This window comes from Saimiri boliviensis, chromosome 1, assembly GCF_048565385.1.
Source record: "Saimiri boliviensis isolate mSaiBol1 chromosome 1, mSaiBol1.pri, whole genome shotgun sequence".
NCBI lineage: Eukaryota > Metazoa > Chordata > Mammalia > Primates > Cebidae > Saimiri > Saimiri boliviensis.
Genome location: NC_133449.1, coordinates 260,669,617 through 260,689,624, shown reverse-complemented (window position 1 = coordinate 260,689,624; position 20,008 = coordinate 260,669,617). Strand labels below are relative to the sequence as shown.

Here is a 20,008-nt window from a genome sequence, read left to right as displayed (position 1 = left end):
TCATCAAGAGTGTCCAGGCCAGCACAGTGGGTCACACCTGTAATCCCAGCACTTTGGAAGGCCACATCAGGGGAGGATCACTTGAGCCTGGGAGGTCGAGACCAGCCTGGAAAACATGGTGATACTTTGTCTCTACCAAGAAAAGAATAAAAAGAAGAATATAGAAAAAAATAAGTCCAGCGTGCTCCAGAAAGACCAACCTGTTTTTTTGTTTTTTCTTTAAACAAACTTAAAGGGAAAATAAAGGAGGGGGAGCTATATAATGAAACGAAAATTTTAAGAGTGTGTGTGATGTGTGGACCTTGTTGGGTCATGATTCAAACAAATCAAATGTGAAAAATTATTTTCAAAGTTAAACTAACTCAGTATTTGATGATTTTAATGAATTAAAATTGCTTAGGTACAGTGTTCTGTTTCTTAAAATGTATTTTTTAGGGATAGATACTGAGACATTTACAGATGATAAGTCTGGAATTTGTTTCAAAACAATCCAGAATTGGGGGTGTGTTATTTTTTTTTTTTTTTTTTTTTTGCGGGCTCTGTTTTGGTTCCATATGAATTTTTTTTTTTTTTTTTTTTTTTTTTTTTTTTTTTTTACTTTTTTTTTTTTTTTTTTTATTGCATTTTAGGTTTTGGGGTACATGTGATGAACATGCAAGATTGTTGCATAGGTACACACATGGCAGTGTGCTTTGCTGCCTTCCGTCCCCTCACCTGTATCTGTCATTTCTCCCCATGCTATCTCTTCCCACCTCCCCACCCCCCGCCCCTCCCCCATTTCCCCCCAACAGACCCCAGTGTGTAGTGCTCCCCTCCCTGTGTGTTATTAAGTGAATATAGCAACAGAGCAAGATTAACCAGGTGTTGGTAATTGAATCTTGGATATTGGGCACACCAAAGCATATTATTCACTCTCCTTTTATATATGTTCAAAATTTTTCATAATAAAGTTTTTCTCATTTAACAGATATATTTTTAATACTTTATACTTGAACTGATTTTTTTTTCCTGGCTCTAGTTCTTTTTTGCCATCAAAGTAAATCATGTCCTAGAAGGTGATGAGAAATGCCATTCGTGGTTCTTGTCCAGATTGCCTCTCAGAACTGAGGCTGTAATTTTATTGGTTATTGGCACCTAACAACAGCATGCAAAATAATAATGATAATAATAATGAAGCAAAGTTGTATGTTACAGAGCCTTAGTTATCAGGCTTTGTTGGATTCTGTTGACATTTAGATCTTAAGAGATTTACTTTTTGAATGTATGCATACCCAGTTATACAACAGATAACTTGTAATATGTTCTCTGGCATACTTTCTTACAGCCCTTTTAAAGTAAGCTCAAAGTAAGTAGAATGGACATCTGTTTTGAGAATTAAAAAATGCACTAGTGGGATTTCAGCACCACCACATCAGGGTTCTCCTAGTGATTTTTTTTTTTTGCTGCCCTTTTATGAGATACATAGGTTAAGCAAATTTTAAATATGCTTCTATTTTCGCATAGTGGGTCCAGACTTCTCATTTTGGCATAAGGTTCTTCATAATTGGCCTCCTGACTGCCTCTCTAGTCTGTTTTTGCTGATAACGCAAGAAAATAAATGGTGAATTGGTGATTGAGGAAACAACACACACAAAACCCCACACGTAGTGTGTAGTGCTGAACAGGAAACAGGTGGTTATTCAGCCCAAGACAGTGGCAAGAGAGCTGTCGAACCAGCGGAGTCGCCTCGGACCTGGCATAGTGGAAATGATCCCAGAGAGAGTATCTTGAACGAAGTCAGGAAGTCAGCGGGCCGTAGGTTGCAGAGGGGCTCTGCGGTTAGCGCGGCTGAGGTTGAGGCCACAAGTTACCGAGGAAGTCACTGTTGACGGGAGCTTGGTACTCGGCTCTGAACCACACACACTGGGCTCCCCCGCTCGCGGGCCTAACCCTGCCCTAGAGGCGCACTCCCGGGGGAGGCGAGAGGCGGAACGCCCGATGGCTAGGGCGGCGGGCGGCGGACCCGCGCAGGAGGCGGACGCGCTCGGCGTGGCTCTGCGACGCGTCACCCGAGCTACCGGCAAGCCATGGCAGGAAGCGAGCCGCGCAGCGGATCTAGCTCCCCGCCGCCGCCCTTCAGCGACTGGGGCCGCCTGGAGGCGGCCATCCTCAGCGGCTGGAGGACCCTCTGGCAGTCAGTGAGCAAGGAGAGGGTGGCGAGGACAGCCTCGCGGGAGGAGGTGGATGAGGCGGCCAGCACCCTGACGCGGCTGCCGGTGAGCGTCGGCCGCAGGCCGCGGAGGACCGTGGGGCCGGCCCGGGCCGGAGGGACAGCCGTGGGATCCCCCCGGGGTCTGGGGAACTCCTGCGCCCCGGCCTGGGCCCGGTCCGTGCAGCCCATTCCTGGCAGTGTAGTCACTGAGAAGCTACAGTTGACCAGCAGCGTCTTGGCGTTGACCCCGGTGCTCCACAGGCGGCCCAAACATCTCAGGGAAGCACCTAAACCGGGCCCCTGGGGTGACCAGCCCGACTGCCTTCAGGGTTTCCACCCCCAAAACAGGCACATGTGACACCCTGAATATCCGTTTACGGAAATGAGACCGTTCCCAGCTTGCTGGTTAACTTGGGAAAGCATTCCAGCGTCCATGTTCCCAGCATCTTTGATTCCGAATCATTGTATCAAAACACCTAAGGGCCAAGGTTTTCACGCTCTCCGAGGACATTCTGCCTGTGGCTGTTATTGTATATTTTAAGAGACAAAACTGCCCCACAGTTGAAAATAAATGACTAAGTTGCAAGTGCCTGAAGTTACCTCAAGGCCACGAGAATTATATACATAATTTATTGTTAAACTTTGGGGTAGATAGGTAAATGAAGACAACAGAAATTATTGAAAATTATTACAATTCTTTGTCTCATTTGGACTATTGACACCTCCCTCCGACGTGTATACCAACATGAAGACTGCAGGTTTAGAATGCCTCCAAGTTTCTACTCCTTGCAAAAGTTTTTTGCAGCATTTTAATATTCCATAGAGGAACTAAGACTAAGATGACAAATTTACACACTTTAATTTAGTCTGATGATAAAATCAGAAAATTGTCCACTTGATAGAAGTTTTACTTTGAAGAAGAAATTATTTTCTTAACTAATTTATGTAACCAATTGGTATATCCAAATATCACTGAGGAAAAATTGAAGGAACTGGTTATTTTACTGGAAAAATAGCAAGACAGTGGTTGCTTTTTCAGGAATGTTTCAGTGTTTCAGAAATTAAATCTTTAACAAAACTACGAAAAAAATATTCAGTTATGATCCTTTGCTGATGGCAGGAAAATAATAGATTTAATTATTAATGGTAGATTTAATTATTAAAAATACTGACTAGTCAGTTGATCTTTTGTTATTTATTTGTTGATTGTGAGATTTATCACCCAAAAACTATTTTCTTCATTCCTTTTTCTTACCTGCTGCTTTCTTCTGTTTCAGATTGATGTACAGCTATATATTTTGTCCTTTCTTTCACCTCATGATCTGTGTCAGCTGGGAAGTACAAATCATTATTGGAATGAAACTGTAAGAGATCCAATTCTGTGGAGATATTTTCTGGTGAGGGATCTTCCTTCTTGGTCTTCTGTTGACTGGAAGTCTCTTCCAGATCTAGAGATCTTAAAAAAACCTATATCTGAGATCACTGATGGTGCATTTTTTGACTACATGGCAGTGTAAGTATCTAGTTTATGAATTAAAAGAAGATATTAAATTTTACTGTATTACTAGTCAGTATCCAAGTTAGTCCTGACTCTGCTACTGATTTGTTGCATAGATTTGGTGACTAGGTGTTCTCTTGTCAAAACTGGTAATTGAGTTAAATTATTTCCTTCATAGGACCCTTTCAGCTTTAATATTTTATTATTTCCCTGTGGTACCTAACCAATATTTCAATAATTATAGGTAGTATAGAAAGCAAGAAGTAAAAGACTTCTTAAAATGCTCATGATCTTTAGAACAATTGTCATTTTGTTAAATAAGTAAATACTTTTCCATATCCAGAAAAAGAATGATCAGAGATCCCTGTTCTTTGGCAGGGAAGAAAACCATTCTAAAGGCTCTGAGAAATAAGATTATATTACCCAAAAGCACTGACATTTTTTAATATCGTGTAGATGAGATAATTAATGTTACTGAGCAACTGCAGTGTATTGGATTCTACGAGGAATGCTTTATATGTTTTACTCATTTAATCCTCATGCAACAAGAAGGTATTATCTTTGTATCATGGATATGGAATTAAGGTTCATGGAGGTTATGTGATTTGCCTAAAGTCATGTAGCTTGTAAGGGACCATTCAGATTGGAACCTTATTATGCTACCTCAGAGATATGCAATGTCATTGGATCTGGATATAGCCTGTTTTACTGAGATACTCAAATTTAAGGCATTATTTTAAACATTTAAAAATATTTATTCTTTAAAGGTTGTTTTGTTGTGCTAGACTCAGTAGCAACATACAGGATTTTTTTTTTTTCCAAATTTTGAGTTATTCAGAGCCTTCCCTTCTTCTAATACAGTTGTCACTATGTCAATTGTTGTGAGACTGTTTGATCCAAAGGTATGTCATCTGTTATATATAATCTCAGCAAGTGCTTGCTAGGCAATACTTGTGCATTGCCCCATAGCTAATCATTGCATAAAGTGTATGTGAGGCTGTGGAGTCAGATTTTGCCCAGGGAATAGTAGTGATAGTAACTACCATTTATGGTCATGTAAATTACTTCTAATTTTTACAACCCTGAGTTATTGCTGTTGCTCAATACACACGAAGAAACTGAAATTCAGGCTCTAAGTGGTTCCTATAACTAAAAGTGGTGAGGCTTGGCCAAGTCTGTCTGGCTTCAAAGCTGTTTTTTGTTTGTTTTTTTCCCCTTCATGAATTACAAGGTTTCTAATAAAAATATTTTGTTAGGTTAGTGATTTCATTAACCAGCTAGATTTATTTGAAGAACTTTAAGTTTTATTTTGATTGGAGTAACTTATAATTTTTGATAAAATGCATAATTGATACTTTAAAGATTTATAGCCACTTCAAGAAACTGAATTGTTTTACATGATTCTTAGTTTGCTAGGTTTGCTGCAAGGATCATTTGAGCCTCCCTCATTTAACTCTTACTGAACTGTCATATTTGAGGCTGTTAGTAGGAGTACTCAAGAAATTTAAAATTTGGTTATATTGGTAGTGTTAGCAATTTTTTGGTTGGTGTGTTTGTTTACCTCTAGGGATATTGTACTAACTATCTGTGTGTAGCTTATTTCCAGCACTGAGTTTCTCAATCTTGGCATTATTGACATTTTGAGCCAAATAATTCTTTGTTCTGGGGCCTGCCCTATACATTGTAGGATTAATGTTTAGCAGCATCCTTGGCCTCTACTTGCTCCTTCTCCCCTCCCCAGTTGTGACAGTAAACATGTTGTTCAAACACTGCCAAATGTTCCAGGGGGCAGGGGTAAACCTCCTCAAGTTGAGAACATTTATGTAGTAAATTTTCACCATTCAGTCCTTCCATGAGATAATCTAAATGAAAGATTAGAAAGTAAGTACAGTAACCACTTGTTAGGGAAGATTTCCTTAGCTTCTGGGCCACTCCTACTCTCATGGCACCTTGTGCTTTTCCCTGTCAGAGCACTCCACATACATGTTATAAAGGTGTCTATCCTCCATTGTCCTTCTGGAGGATTGGGACTATATAATCACTGTATCCCTTGTGTTTAGCAAGTACTCAATAAATTATATACTGTTGAATGAATAACTGGCTATTGTCTGTGTTACTGTTCTAATTGTGACAATTTTATACAGCTATAAAATGTGCTGTCCATATACAAGAAAAGCTTCAAAAACCAGCCGTCCTATGTATGGAGCTGTCACCTCGTTTTTACACTCCCTGATCATTCAGAATGAACCACGATTTGCTATGTTTGGACCAGGTTTGGAAGAACTGAATACCTCTTTGGTGTTGAGCTTGATGTCTTCGGAGGAACTTTGCCCAACAGCTGGTTTGCCTCAGAGGCAAATTGATGGTAATTTTCATGTTAATCTACAGTTATTTCAAACACTTTGAGCTTGACATTCTTGTTAAAAAGAAAGAAATTCATTTTTAATTAATTATTTGCTATAATGAAATACAGTATTTTGGTTATTGGGACCCCCACCAGGTTCTGCTGGACTGACAGAATTAATTTACCTACTATAAGAAAGCTTCTTCTTAATTCCTCAAATTTGTGCAATCCAGACTTTAAAATTATGTGAAAGTAAATTATTTGTTGCCAGGATGTTATATAGTGGGATACAATATTTATCATATTTGAAAAAAGCAGAAGAAACAATTCAGCATCTGTGTGCAAAGTGTTTTGATATATATTAGAATTCAAAAGAATTAAATCTTCACCTTCCCCTCTTTCTATTAGAAAAAACACCACAACTCATAAGTATTTGGCAAGGCAAGATAAATAGTAAATATAAGTGATAATAAAATTTAGCCTTTGCTTTACTTCTTTATTGAGAGCCAGCCCCTAATAGTGAGATAGATGATGGAGTTGCAGACATTTAGAACAATATCTGTGTCTGCCTTCAAGATACTTGGTGTAGGTGAGGACATAGACAAGTATACAGATAATTAGACTATGATATAGCTCCTGGGTAGAAAGGTAATGGTAAAAGAAGGCTCCATATTGAAGATGATGTCTCATATGAGTCACTAGGGTGAGTAGTTGCAGGCCATCACAAAAAGACAGTAAAGGTGTTCCAGGCAGGGAGAGCTACATTTCTAAAAGCACAAAACTCTGGATGTGGAGGACACATTTGAATTATCACTGTGTATTTAGAAAGAGTAGAGCTATGTGAAAAGACACATATGTACCATGCTTAAGCATTTGGGAGCTGTGGAAGGATTTTAAGTAGAGGATTGAAATGATCAAGATTGCATTTTAGAAAGGTTACTCAGGCTCCCGAGTGAAGAATTGATTAGAAGGGGCTGAAGATATGGAGACGTATTAAGAAGCCACTGTAGGCCAAGTGTGGTGGCTCACGCCTGTAATCCCAGCACTTTGGGAGGCCAAGGTGGGTGGATCATGAGGTCAAGAGATCAAGACCATCCTGGCCAACAGGGTGAAAGCCCGTCTCTACTAAAAATACAAAAATTACCTGGGCGTGGTGGTGCATGTCCCAGCTACTCAGGAGGCTGAGGCAGGAGAATTGCTTGAACCTGGGAGGTGGAGGTTGCAGTGAGCTGAGATTGTGCCACTGTACTCCAGCCTGGTACCTGGCAATGGAGCAAGACTCTGTCTCAAAAAAAAAAAAAAAAAAGCCACTGTAATATTGTGATTAAAATATGAAGAGGATCTGAACTCTAAGTCACTGTTAGTGAAGATGAGAGAAGAGAATGAATAGTAGGGATATAAAATTGACAGAATGACTGTATTAGCAGTAATAAGGATGGCTCCAGGTTTCTGACTTAAGTTTTGTGTTGGATGATACAGGATTCACGAAGGTAAGGGAGAAAGAAGTAAGAGAAACTTGGAAGGGGGCAGCTAATGGTAAGATCTGTAGAGGGAGAATGGCAGCTATTATTTGAAATGTGTTGATTTTTGATAACTCTATGGAAGATCTAAGTAGAGAGACCTACTATAAGCAAATCCACTAGAACAGAAGCTCCATGAAGGTAAGAATTTTGTCCACTTTATTTTTAGCTATATCTCTGGTACCAGGAACATAGCAGGCACTCTCTGTGTATTTGGTGAATGGGTGAATGACTTTATGGATTACTATATGCATCTGTCTCACAAGGGTAAGATCTGGGATAGAAACGGAGATTTGGGAGTCACATGGAGTCCACATGGACTGGAAGTTTTTGAGGATGAGAGGAAGATTGGAGATGGGTGCTGAAATCTTCAGTTTGTGCTTGGGGGAAGTGATTATTAAATGGAGATTCATTAATAAAAAGACAAGGAAGGAAGCAGTGCTACAGCTGAATGATGTGTTTCTCAAGCAGAAGGAGGTTTTTAGAGGTTTGGTGAGTAATGGTTTAGACATGGTATTGGGAGTTGAGAGAACTTCAATCCCACCTCTTTACCCCAAGTGTTGAGAAAATAAGCATCTTTCTATTTGAGAGTTCACTTCAGGAAAAGCCTCACCTAGGAGCAGGCCAGTTTCAAGCAGGGCCATTAGGTCAAAGGAACACTTCAAGAAGAGTTTGAAGAAATGGGGAAGTTTGATGGAAAATGGCAATCCATTTTCTAGAAAGCAGCTGATGTGATTGTTTTAAAATGTCAATATATGCCTCACACTCAGCAAGATGAGAGAATATGGGGTTACATCATTGGCAAAGAAAGGCAGAACAGTATGGGGACTCTTGGACTGAAGTTAGATGTGTTGCGAGGACGATCTCTGGGAGTACAGTTGATGAAAACAAAGATCAGAAACATGGTAAATTTAGATTCTGTGGTCTCTGTGAAACATGTACCTGACTGGTGGCTGGAGGACTAGGATCACATGGCCTGGGATGGTTACAGTCTTGGCACTTAAGAGTCCTAAACATGTATTGCTTAGAATGGTGACATGAGATGATATGGCATAGCTTATTTAAACAAATAAATTGGTTATAATGCAGGATTTCAGATTATGAAAGGCTGGAGATGTCTCTAATGAGGTTAGTAGGGGCCAGATATTAAGGTTTTGTTTCCTCATCTGAAGAGCAATAGCTTGGTAGAGAAGACACTTAGTTAGATATCATTATTAGAAAATTCTTCCAGCTGCTGTCAGAAGAAATGATAATAGGAGACTGGTGAGAAGTGATTGCAGACGTCTGGGTGAGTGATGATGACAGTTTAAAGTGTAGCCATGGGGATGCAGAGAACTGAACAGATCTAAAAGAACATTTATATAGCAGGATGAAATAGAGCCATGGAGACCCAGAAGGGTCTTTAAAGGAGGCAAAAGGAGAACCAGCCACTTAGTGTTAACACAGCCCAAGGAGGGAAGAGGTTAAGAAAGAAGAATATATAGCAGTGAACTAATGATTCACTGTTATAGACATAAAGCAGTAAGAAGCTAATATTTAGCACCTGTGATTTACTAGTCACCCTACTAGGAGTTTTACATATGATTATATTTAATCTTATTTAATCTTCCCAATAAGCCTAAGAGGAATATATTACTTCTGCTTCTTTTTGGTGTCAAACTGAGGGATACAAATACATGGCTGTAAGTGAGAAATTCAGGATTATAATCCGACTCTGTCAAATCCTAAATTTCAGTATCTTCAGTATTTTCTCAACTTACTAAAGTGCTTTTGGTGATTCCTCATTAATTTATTTTTTGAGACAACGTCTCTGTTGCCCAGGCTGGAGTACAGTGGCATGATCATGGCTCACTGCAGCCTTGAACTCTCCGGCTCAAGTGATCCTCCTACTTCAGCCTCCCAAGTAGCTTGGAAAAAGGCATACGCCACCACGCCTGGCTAATTGTTTTGTATTTTTTTGGAGAGATGAGGTTCTCACTATGTTGCCTAGGTTGGTCTTGAACTCCTGGCCTCTAGTGAAGCTTCCCATCTCAGCCTCTCAAATTGCTGGGATTACAGGTGTGAGCGACTACGCCTGGCTCTGCATCAGTTTAAAAACAGCTTTTCATAGGGGGAAAAAGACACTGAATTGAATGTATACATGGATTATTAGACTAATGGAAAAACATAAAAGTGTGAAAATGAGTCTTAGTCTTGAGGATAAATAGTAATAGCTGCTATGATGCAGCTGTTACTGATAAGATGATAAAGTTGTTGATGATAGTGGTGATGATATAAGAAGGACTGTTATAAGCCTAGCAGTTTTTTCTTCTTTCTCTGTATTTTTATTACCATGTGAATGAAAATTACAAACAGCATCTTTTTCGTCAATGTAAGCATTTCATTTTATTTCAAATCTATGTATACGTTGTTATACAGTTTTTTTCTTTGCTCTTTTTGCTTTCACTGGGTAATTTTCAGTCTCATCTTTTGCTATTTTTATTAATGACTTGTTTGGATAACTGTGATTTTCTTTCTTAGGTATTGGATCAGGAGTCAATTTTCAGTTGAGCAGCCAACATAAATTCAACATTTTGATCTTATATTCAACTACCAGGTAAGGCTACCTACTTGACAGCTTAACTGAAACATCAGAACTAAAACATTTTAGGGGGTGGATCCTGTTTAGTGTCTTTATATTCTATCTTTACAATTTTCTTCTAGAAAGGAAAGAGATAGAGCAAGGGAAGAGCATACAAGTGCAGTTAACAAGATGTTCAGTCGACAGAATGAAGGTGATGATCAACAAGGAAGCCGGTATAGTGTGATTCCGCAAATTCAGAAAGTGTGTGAAGTTGTAGATGGGTTCATCTATGTTGCAAATGGTGAAGCTCATAAAAGTAAGCACTCATATATACATACATATATATATATATATTTAAGCATCACTGCATTGTTCTTTTCAAAGCAAATAAAAAATACCTTATTAGTTTTTACTGTGGCTTCTTAAGAATATGATGGCTGATTTTATCAATGTGATTTTCTGTCCCTTGCTATTAATAGTGGATTCTAACGCTTTGGTGTGCATTAGGATCACCTAGGGAGCTTGTTAAACATGTTAACAAGCTAATTCCTACCCTGGTGGATTTTATTCCTAGATTTGGGAATCTGTTTTTTAAAAGCATCCAGGGAGTTCTAATGCATTCCAGAGTTTGTAACTACAGCTATACAATATTTTTTTGTTGTACGCTTCTGCATTTTTTTAATACTGACATTTTGTCTGCTTCTGGCTTTATTCAGATAATCTATGCAAATAACTATGAACAATTTTACCTTTGTTTTATCCAAATAGTAGAGAGATGTGATGGTGGGGTGTTAAGTAGATTAGTTGAAAACACTGTCCATATAGTCTGAATAATTGCCATTCAGAATGCTATTTGTGTGTGAAATCAAAATATCATTGGGACATGAGCCAGTATTATAATGTCTTTCCCAAATCCTTTGTGAACAAAGGTAGAATATAAATATAGTTAGAATATAAATATATAATATACTGTATATATATTATAGTTCTTTATCTAATACACTGGTTTGAATTTCTGTTGAATTTGTTTTCCCTGTGATCTGTTAGGCATGGAAGCATTATACTTTGCAATTACTTTCTGTTATTCCAGGGCTATCTATAAAATGAAAACTTAGAAGCCAAATAAAAGATGAGTTCATTTAACAAGTAGTTTTTTAGTTCCTACAGGCATGTTGCAGTTACAGTTGGGAACGAAAACAGATACAGCCTCTACTTTTATCTAGTTTTCCAATCTGCTCCCTATATCATCCTATAAAACAAGCAGACAAAAAATAAATTTATAAACATTACAAGACACAAAGACACTATACCCACTTATCAGCTTTTTCCCACTGGCCTCTACTAGGTGTTCATGTAAAAGGTTAGTGATAGGGCAGGAGACCTATGAGTGCCCTCCTTGGTAGTACAGGCATGCATGTGATGACCAGCTGCTACTTGGAGACAGGTATATCTTCCTGCTTTCTATATCCTTTTCTCAGTGAAGCCAAATCTGTTTTCCACAGACAAAAGTTGACTGCTGCTGTCTCAAGAGAGATAAAAACAAAAGCTGTCGTAGGGGAGGAATAGGGATCCTACTTGTAACAAGGATCTTGCGCTGTTAGAAATTAAATGTTTGCTGACTCTGGAGGAGAGGCAGAAAATTTACAGTGGAGACCTTTCTACCAATACAGGGCAGAATTCAGCAGTCATGCAGGAACACTGAGAAAGCTCCCACCACTAAGACTCAGGTGCACAGGGCCTACCTAAGGCCTGAGGCTGGGATAAGAAATCTCCATGTCCCTACCAATTAAGGAGCAATAGCAGACTACTGCAGGGATGGGGGGAAGGCATGGAGAGGCTCTCCCTGCCCCTCTCCCATAGCCTCCATAGCACAGTTACAAGATCTGCCGAAAGCTGAGGAACAAGTAGAAACTCTGAGAAAGAAACACTGGCACTCCAGTTCTCTTACTGAGAACAAGATAGCAGCAGCATGCTGCTGAAAGAATTTAAAGTCTATGTGTTAAGGTTAACTATAGCAATAAAAGCCAAATCCAGCTCAACTACAGACTAGTTTGACTCAACATACTGAATTAATAGCTTAACTGAAGAATTGTGATGCCTGTTTTTAAGAATAAACTCTCTTTACTTGTCTCTACTGCTTTTCTACATAAAACACTTAACATTAAATCTAAAAATTATAAGATATTCACACACAAAATCAAAATGAATGACACATTGCCATGAGATGAGGTAGCAGTTGAACTGGACCCAGAAATGGTCTGGATATTGGTATTTTCAGAAAGGGACATTAAAATAACTATGATTAAGAGATCCAGGTCAGGTGCAGTGGCTCTGGGAGGCCAAGGTAGGCAGATCGCTTGAGCCCAGGAGTTTGAGACCAGACTGGGTAACATGACAAAATTCTACCTCTACCAAAAAATATGAAAAATTAGCTAGGCATGGTGGCATGCGCCTGTAGTCTCAACTACTTGGGAGGCTGAGGCAGGAGAATAGCTTGAGCCTGGGAGGTAGAGGTCGCAGTGAGCTGAGATCATGCCGCTGCATTCCAGCCTGGGTGACAGAGCGAGACCCGCCCCACACACAAAAATTAGAGCGAGAGATCTAGTGGAAAAGGTGGGCAATATGTGTGAACAGATAGATTTTTCAGCAGAGAAAAGGAACCTGCTTTGAAAAAGTAAAATGAGAATGCAAGATATGAAAATATGACAACAGATGAATAGTTCTTTCAGTGGGCTTATTAGCAAAGGAAAGAATCATTGAACATGAAGATAAGTCACTCAAAATTATCCAGATTAGAACACAAAGAGAAAAAAAAGACAGCAAGGAACAGAGTGTCTAAGCGTTGGGGGGATCTATCCAGTGATCTAACTCAGGGTTCAAGAAACTTTCTTAAAGGGACAGATAGTAAATATTGTAGGCTTAGAAGCCATACAGTTTTTTGTTTTTTGTTTTACACAATCACTTAGCTCTGCTATTACAGTACAAAAGCAGCAGAGACAATATGTAAATGAATGGACAGACTGTTTTTCAATAAAGATTTATTTAGAAAAATTGACCCACAGAATGTAGTATGCTGACCCCTGATCTAACTTATCTATAACTGGGAGTCCCAAACCATGAAGGGAAGAGAGAACAGGAGAAAAGGAATTTTTGAACAGATAATGGCCAAAATTATGGAAAGACAACAAACCACAGATTGAAGATGCTCAGAGAACTCCAAGCATAAATATAAAGAAAAATATATCAAGGTACATCATAGTCAAACTGATAAAAATCAGTGATAAAGAGAACTTCTTTAGGGCAGTCAGAGAAAATGAAAAATACATATAGAAGGCCAAGACAATAATGACAGCAAATTTCCTGACAGAATTGCTATAGGCTAGAAAGCAATAAAGAGAAATCTTTATGGTACTGCAAGGGGGAAAAATCCTATATCTAGTAAAAAATGTTTTTTGAAAATAAAGGCAATGTTAAGACCTTTTTAGACAAACAAAATTTCAGTGTCTTAGTTCATTTACACCACTGTAACAGAATACACCAAACCTGTATATCAATGCATTTCTGTTTTTAGATTATGAAGACACCAGAATGGTACTGTGATTTTTTTCTACCGCTGGCTTCACCTAAATTCCTGTTCGCCCAAGACTACTTAGTATAATTTTATTACAGATAAATAAGTGAATTTTTAAAGAACAAAAATTTATTTCTCAGAGTTCTGGACACCAGGAAGTCCAAGATTAAGGTACCAGCCTCTGGTGTCTGGTGAGTGCCTTTCTTGCTGATTTCCTACACAGCAGAAGGCAGAAAGGGAAATGGAAGACAAACATTGCATTCTCACATGACAGAAGAGGGAAAGATAGGGCTGCATGCCTTTTTTAATGGTAATATTAATCTACTCATGATAGTAGAGCCCTTATTACCTAAACAACTCCCAAAGACACCCCTTCCCCCAACACTGTTGCATTGGGGGTTAAATGTCCAACACATGAATTTTGAGAAACACATTCGAACCACAGCACTGAGAAAACTGTCAACAGATCTTCACTATAAGAAATCTTAAAGGAAGCTCTTCAGGCGGAATAATATGATAACACATGGAAATCTGTATCTACTGAAAAAGATGAAGACTCCTGGGATGGTAATAATTTAGCTATATATTAAAGGTTTTTTTCTAATTTTAATTAAAAAAACACAAATAGTATATTATGCATGTAGGACATTTTAAAGAAAAGTATATGATAATAGAATGTATCATGGAAGAGAGAATGTTGAAGTATATTATTGTAAGTTTCTTCTATATGTGAAATGGCATAATATTTAAAGGTAGACTGTTATAAATTAAAAATGTGTGTTATAAATACTTGAACAACTACTAAAAAATGTATAGTGAAGGTATAACTAAATAAGCCAGTAGTGAATATAAAATGGAACCATTAAAAAACTCAGTCTAAAAGAAGGAAGGCAAAGAGAGAAGAAGGAACAAAGAACATATGGACAAGCCAAAATCTAAGACATAGGATCAATTTAAATGCACCTTGCTGATAAGTACATTTCATGTTTATTCATTTTCAGTTGCTGTTAACAAATTACCTCAAATTTAATGGCTTGAAACAACATCTATTTTTTAGCTCGCAGTTCTTTATGTCAGAAGTCTGAACATGGTAGTATTGAGTTCTCTGCATAGGACCTCATGGGATAAAATTTGTGTATCGTATGGTTGCATCCTTTTCTGTAGGCTCTGGGAAATAATTTTCTTCCAAGATCATTCAAGTTATTGGCTGAATTCAGTTCCTTATTGTTGTAGGACTGACCTTCCTGTTTTCTTGCTAGCTGTCAGCTGGGGGATGCTGTCAGCTTCTATAGGTCACCTATATTTCTTGCCATGTGACTCCCTCCATCTTCCAATCCAGCAATGAAGAATCTACCCTGCATTGAATCTTTCAACAGGAAGAGCTGCTTCTAAGAGCTCACCTGATTAGGCCAGGCTCAATGAGGATAACGTCTCTTTCTTAAAGTCAACTGTGTCTTAAAGCCTGATCATGGGCATGATGCCCCATCTTATTTGTAGGTTCTTTAGACACTCAGGGGAAAACTATTATGCAAGGGTTTGGAACACTGAGGTTATCTTAAAATTCTGCCTACCACAAAATGCAAATAGTTTAAACACTCCAATAGAAGGCTGGGATTGTTGGTTTCCATAAAAAAACTAAACTCAACTATGTGCCTGTATTTTGAAAGTAAGCCCTTTGAATGAAAGGGTAGTGACATCTACAGAATTTGTGAAAGGAAATACCTGTATCAAGCATTTTTGCTTTTAGACTATGGAGACATCTGAAGAGTACTGTGATTTTTTTCCCCCTCAATTTATGTTTGGATCCTGGTAAATTTTTGTTCCCTTGCTTTGTTAGTTTTTTATTTTATTATTTTCAAAACTATAAAAAGTAATGCAAATTAAGGGTTTTTGCTTACATTCCTTAGGACATAAATGGCAAGATGAATTTTCTCATATTATGGCAATGACAGATCCAGCTTTTGGGTCTTCAGGAAGACCATTGTTGGTTTTATCTTGTATTTCTCAAGGGGATGTTAAAAGAATGCCCTGTTTTTATTTGGCCCATGAGCTGCGTCTGAATCTTCTAAATCACCCATGGATGGTAAGATCGTTTATTCTCTAGTGACAGAAATTTTATTTTGCCCTCTATTTTCTATTTGATTTTTTTTCTATTCATCTTCTTTAAGGAAATGGCATTCTAAGTCAATTTTAATAGCTTAATCTATGGGAGCTATTTGATTGGCAGTAATAAATGTTAGCTGATCAGTTGTTTCTTATTTGCCTCTTCTCTCATAGAAAAAGTGAGATTGCAATTGGGGATTTTTTTTCTTTCTGTTTTTTGTTTTTATTTTTTTGAGACTGGGTCTCACTTTGTTGCCCAGGCTGGAGTGCAGTGGCACCATCACAGCTCACTGCAGCCTCAACCTCTCGGGCTCAGGCAATCCCTCCACCTCAGCATCCCAGGTATTTGGGACTACAGGTATGTGCCAGCACACCCAGATAATTTTTTGTAGAGATGGGGTTTCTCCATGTTTTGCAGGCTAATCTCAAATTCCTAGGTTCAAGCCATCTGCCTGCCTGCCTTGGTGTCCCAAAGTACTGGGATTACAGGTGTGTGCCACCACGCCCGGCCAGGTTGTTTTTTAGATGCCACTATTATGTTTTTCTTCAACATCAATGTATTATGCTTTATGGACCATCAAAGGTATATGTTCCATCTTATAGTTTATTGCTTTCTAAAATTTATGTGTTTTGTTTTGTTTTGTTTTGTTTTTGAGACGGAGTCTCGCTCTGACACCCAGGCTGGAGTGCAGTGGCACAATTTTGGCTCACTGCAACCTCTGCCTCCTGTGTTCAAGTGATTCTCATGCATCAGCCTCCCAAGTAGTTGGGATTATAGGCATGTGCTACTGTGCCTGGCTAATTTTTGTATTTTTAGTAGAGACGGGGGTTTTACCATGTTGGCCAGGCTGGACTCAGACTCCTGGTCTCAAGTGGTCTGCCCACCTTGGCTTCCCAAAGTGCTGGGATTATAGGCATGAGCCACCGTGCCCAACCCTAAAATATATTTTAACTATGGCATCCTTTCTTCAAACGAAACCTGACATGAAAACCCCTGGTTAAACAGATAAAGAAAAATTAAAGTTGGAAACACTTTTGCAGAAGTGAGAGGATTTTCCTTGTTCCCCTTCCATCTCTTCCCTGGAGCTCCAAAGACTCTTTGGAATGAAGTTTGAAAGCTACTAATAAAGTTTACCCTTCTGAATGGTGGGAGTTTTAGCTTTACCATTAGGTGGAGTGGCAGTCTTCCAGACACATTTTTGCAATATGATGTCACACATATGACTAGCTGGGTCACTAAAAAATGTTTTAGTCTTCAGAGCAGATCCTTTGGATGATTTTTCCCCCTAATATATGCATGCATGTCACAGAAATGGTAGTTTTTTTTCCATTTCCAAAGCTGAATTCCAAGGCAAATAAGCCTTATGTTGGTAGTAGTTATAAGAGAGATAATCTTATTTTTATCTAAGTGCTCTACAAAAGAAAACTTGAACAACTTATCCTGAGTTTATTGGAATTTTTAAGTTCTATTCTCTTTTTAGTGTCCAGAAAAATGTCCCTCCTACTCATAAGATTTTGGATTAAGTTTCTTACTAACAATATTCTCTCTTATATGTTCATAGGTCCAGGATATAGAGGCTGAAACGCTAACTGGTTTTTTGAATGGCATTGAGTGGATTCTTGAAGAAGTAGAATCTAAGCGTGCAAGATGATTCTCCCTTCAGACTTTGGGAACTGAAACCATTTGAAATTTGTTACTAAGGTCGTGATATGGATATTTGCTCAGTCAGCCTATCTTGTCCTGCCTTTTTGCAGATGGGACTTAATTTGGACAGCTATAACTGCTGTGTTTTTTATATTATTTTTACTCTTTACCATAAATCAATTACAAGAAAAGAGTTTCAATTCTAGTATTTAGCCCCAAAATGAACCTAAAAAATTTTTTTTGGTAATTTTTATATTTTCTGTCTTTTAAAAAATATTAAATTCCTGAAAAAACAAGTTCGTGCCTCTCTCATTCCTTGAGTTTCTATTTTTTTGGGTACAAAGATTGCCTTAGTGAGTAATAGTGAATTTGCTAAGCTTTCCATTCAGTCTTTTCAAGGGTTCATAAGTGGTTATCAGAAAAGAAATTTTTATCTATTCTTAAAAAATACACTGCTTAAAGACTGAAAAAGGTACTGGAATTGCATTTAATATTATGGCCATACTGTTTTATTCTGAAACAGTAGAGAACAAGCTTATATTTAATACTGCTTTAGTGAAAAATAATTTTTCCTGATAGTTCTTACTATTTTCAAGTAACTTCAAAAGCTCATAAGATACTAAAGCCAAATTATATTCCGTAATCATAGAGAATGCTTCCCACAGACTTGTATGCATCATATTACTTCATTCCACAAGTGGCTTATACTTGGCAGAGGAAACACCTTAATATCTCACTGGAACTCAGGAATCTTAAGATTATAGTAAAAGCCATAAATATCTACATGCACTTCATATAAGTTCCATGTTTAAATGTATTTCTGTTTTGGACAGAAAGTTTGTAATGTATATTATACATATAATTGTATTTAGTCTCTTTAAAGTCAGTCCTATTACTGTTTTGACACTTTTGTTGAGGGGACTGAATTTTGCATCCTAACTATTGGGTTAGGAGGTCTTTGAGAAAGACCTGTGAACGTATGGTTTCACATCTGTCAGAATGTTTACTGAGATATTTGTAGTTTTGCTATAGTTAGGCATTAATATTTTTCTTTCTTTCTTTTCTTTTTTTTTTTGAGACAGTTTTGCTCTGTCACCCAGGCTGGAGTACATGATCTTGGCTCACTGCAACCTCTGCCTCCTGGGTTCAAGGGATTCTCCTGCCTCAGTCTCCCAAGTAGCTAGGACTACAGGAACATACCACCATGCCCAACTAATTTTTTGTATTTTTAGTAGAGATGGGGTTTCACAGTGGTAGCCAGGATGGTCTCCATCTCCTGACCTCATGATCCGCCTGTCTCAGCCTCCCAAAATGCTGAGATTACAGGCATGAACCACCGTGCCTGACCGAGGCATTAATATTTCTAATTATTAATAATCCAAAGTATGATAGAAGAGTGGTTTAATTTACTAAGTTACCACATGGAAACAGAACAATGCTTTTACATCAGCTACCTTTTATTTAAATGGCATTTCAGTGCTGTAATTAAGATACTGTATCTGATGGAAAAAATGAAATATGCAGATAATTTAGTATCAAATTCTAGATCACTCACTAGATTTAAATTAGTTCCTTATGCTCTTTTTTTCCTTATAGCACATTCCAGTATTTATAATCTAGATTTTTGCTAAAGCAAGATACATTTATTTTTCTAGTTTTTAGTTTAATTTTCCACAGAGTCCCAATCAAATCTTTTTTTCCTCCTCTATACACTATGAAATGTGTCTCTCTTATATTAACTCATATAATTATCCTAATCCTAATTATCTTTGGATAGAACTTACTGCATGTCTTGGGATTCTTCCCCTCTCCAACTATTTATAGCATGAGATATAATTTATTATATTTTGTCCTTGATGACTTTGACAAGTACATGAGCCCTTTGTATTTTAGGTGTTTTTCCTCACATAATTTATGGAGTAATAAAAGATATTTTAAAAATTACCAATTATGCAAAATTACTATTACTAATTAGCTGTAAAATTTACAAAATCTTTAAATATTAGAGCTAAGACTAAATGCTAGCCTTTATGACAGCTGTGTCAGGCAATGTACATAATACTTTGTACACATAAACTTTAAATCTTAGAAAAACCTTATAAGGCCAATGGTATTATCCTCATTTTTAGGTAAAGAAATTGAGAGCAAGAGAAGAGAATGGTATTATAATTCAAGTCCATGTCATTGTATGGCTAGCAAAGAAGACATTAGACATGGACTCTGAAAATCCTCTCATCTAAGTTAAAAAGTGCTACAAGCTATTTTGATGTTTAATTAAAAAATCGATTTCCTGGACTCTACTATGGTTTGCTAAATTCTCATCAGTGCTGTATTAGCATTATCCAGGGATGAAACAAAGCAAAATTGTTATGCATGTAACCTATGGAGTTGAGAATGACCTAACGCAAATTTCCACTCTGCCAATTCTTAACGACATGACCACAAGTAAGCCCCTTAAATTCGGAATCTCAGTTTTCTCATGTACAGAATGAGAATACTAATACTTATCTTGGACATAAGTTTTGCTTTATCAACAACTGATGTAAGCATCTGCACAAGTAACTTCTCTGTGG

General features: G+C 37.8%; 1 protein-coding gene across 2 annotated transcripts; it reads left to right on the top strand.

Moving 5' to 3' along the window:
- The first annotated feature begins 1,220 nt into the window (after positions 1-1,220).
- FBXO4 (F-box protein 4) lies at positions 1,221-17,731 on the top strand. 2 transcript variants are annotated; one of them, XM_003925892.4, is made up of 7 exons: positions 1,223-2,255; positions 3,469-3,704; positions 5,834-6,054; positions 10,074-10,149; positions 10,257-10,432; positions 15,595-15,770; positions 17,353-17,731. In XM_003925892.4, exons 1-7 carry the CDS (start codon positions 2,067-2,069, stop codon positions 17,440-17,442), a joined length of 1,164 nt encoding a protein of 387 aa, XP_003925941.2. In that variant the 5' UTR covers positions 1,223-2,066; the 3' UTR covers positions 17,443-17,731. The 2 variants fall into 2 exon arrangements, with proteins under 2 accessions (XP_010334949.2, XP_003925941.2); XM_010336647.2 differs by lacking the exon at positions 15,595-15,770 and having other exon boundaries at positions 1,221-2,255.
- Positions 17,732-20,008: the final 2,277 nt, after the last annotated feature.

Bases quoted from the DNA above. Each gene is read 5' to 3' on its own strand.
- FBXO4 (XM_003925892.4), top strand. From the start codon at position 2,067: ATGGCAGGAAGCGAGCCGCGCAGCGGATCTAGCTCCCCGCCGCCGCCC. The intron at 6,055-10,073 runs GTAATTTTCATG...TTTCTTTCTTAG, and splicing joins GCCTCAGAGGCAAATTGATG to GTATTGGATCAGGAGTCAAT. The intron at 15,771-17,352 runs GTAAGATCGTTT...ATATGTTCATAG, and splicing joins TTCTAAATCACCCATGGATG to GTCCAGGATATAGAGGCTGA.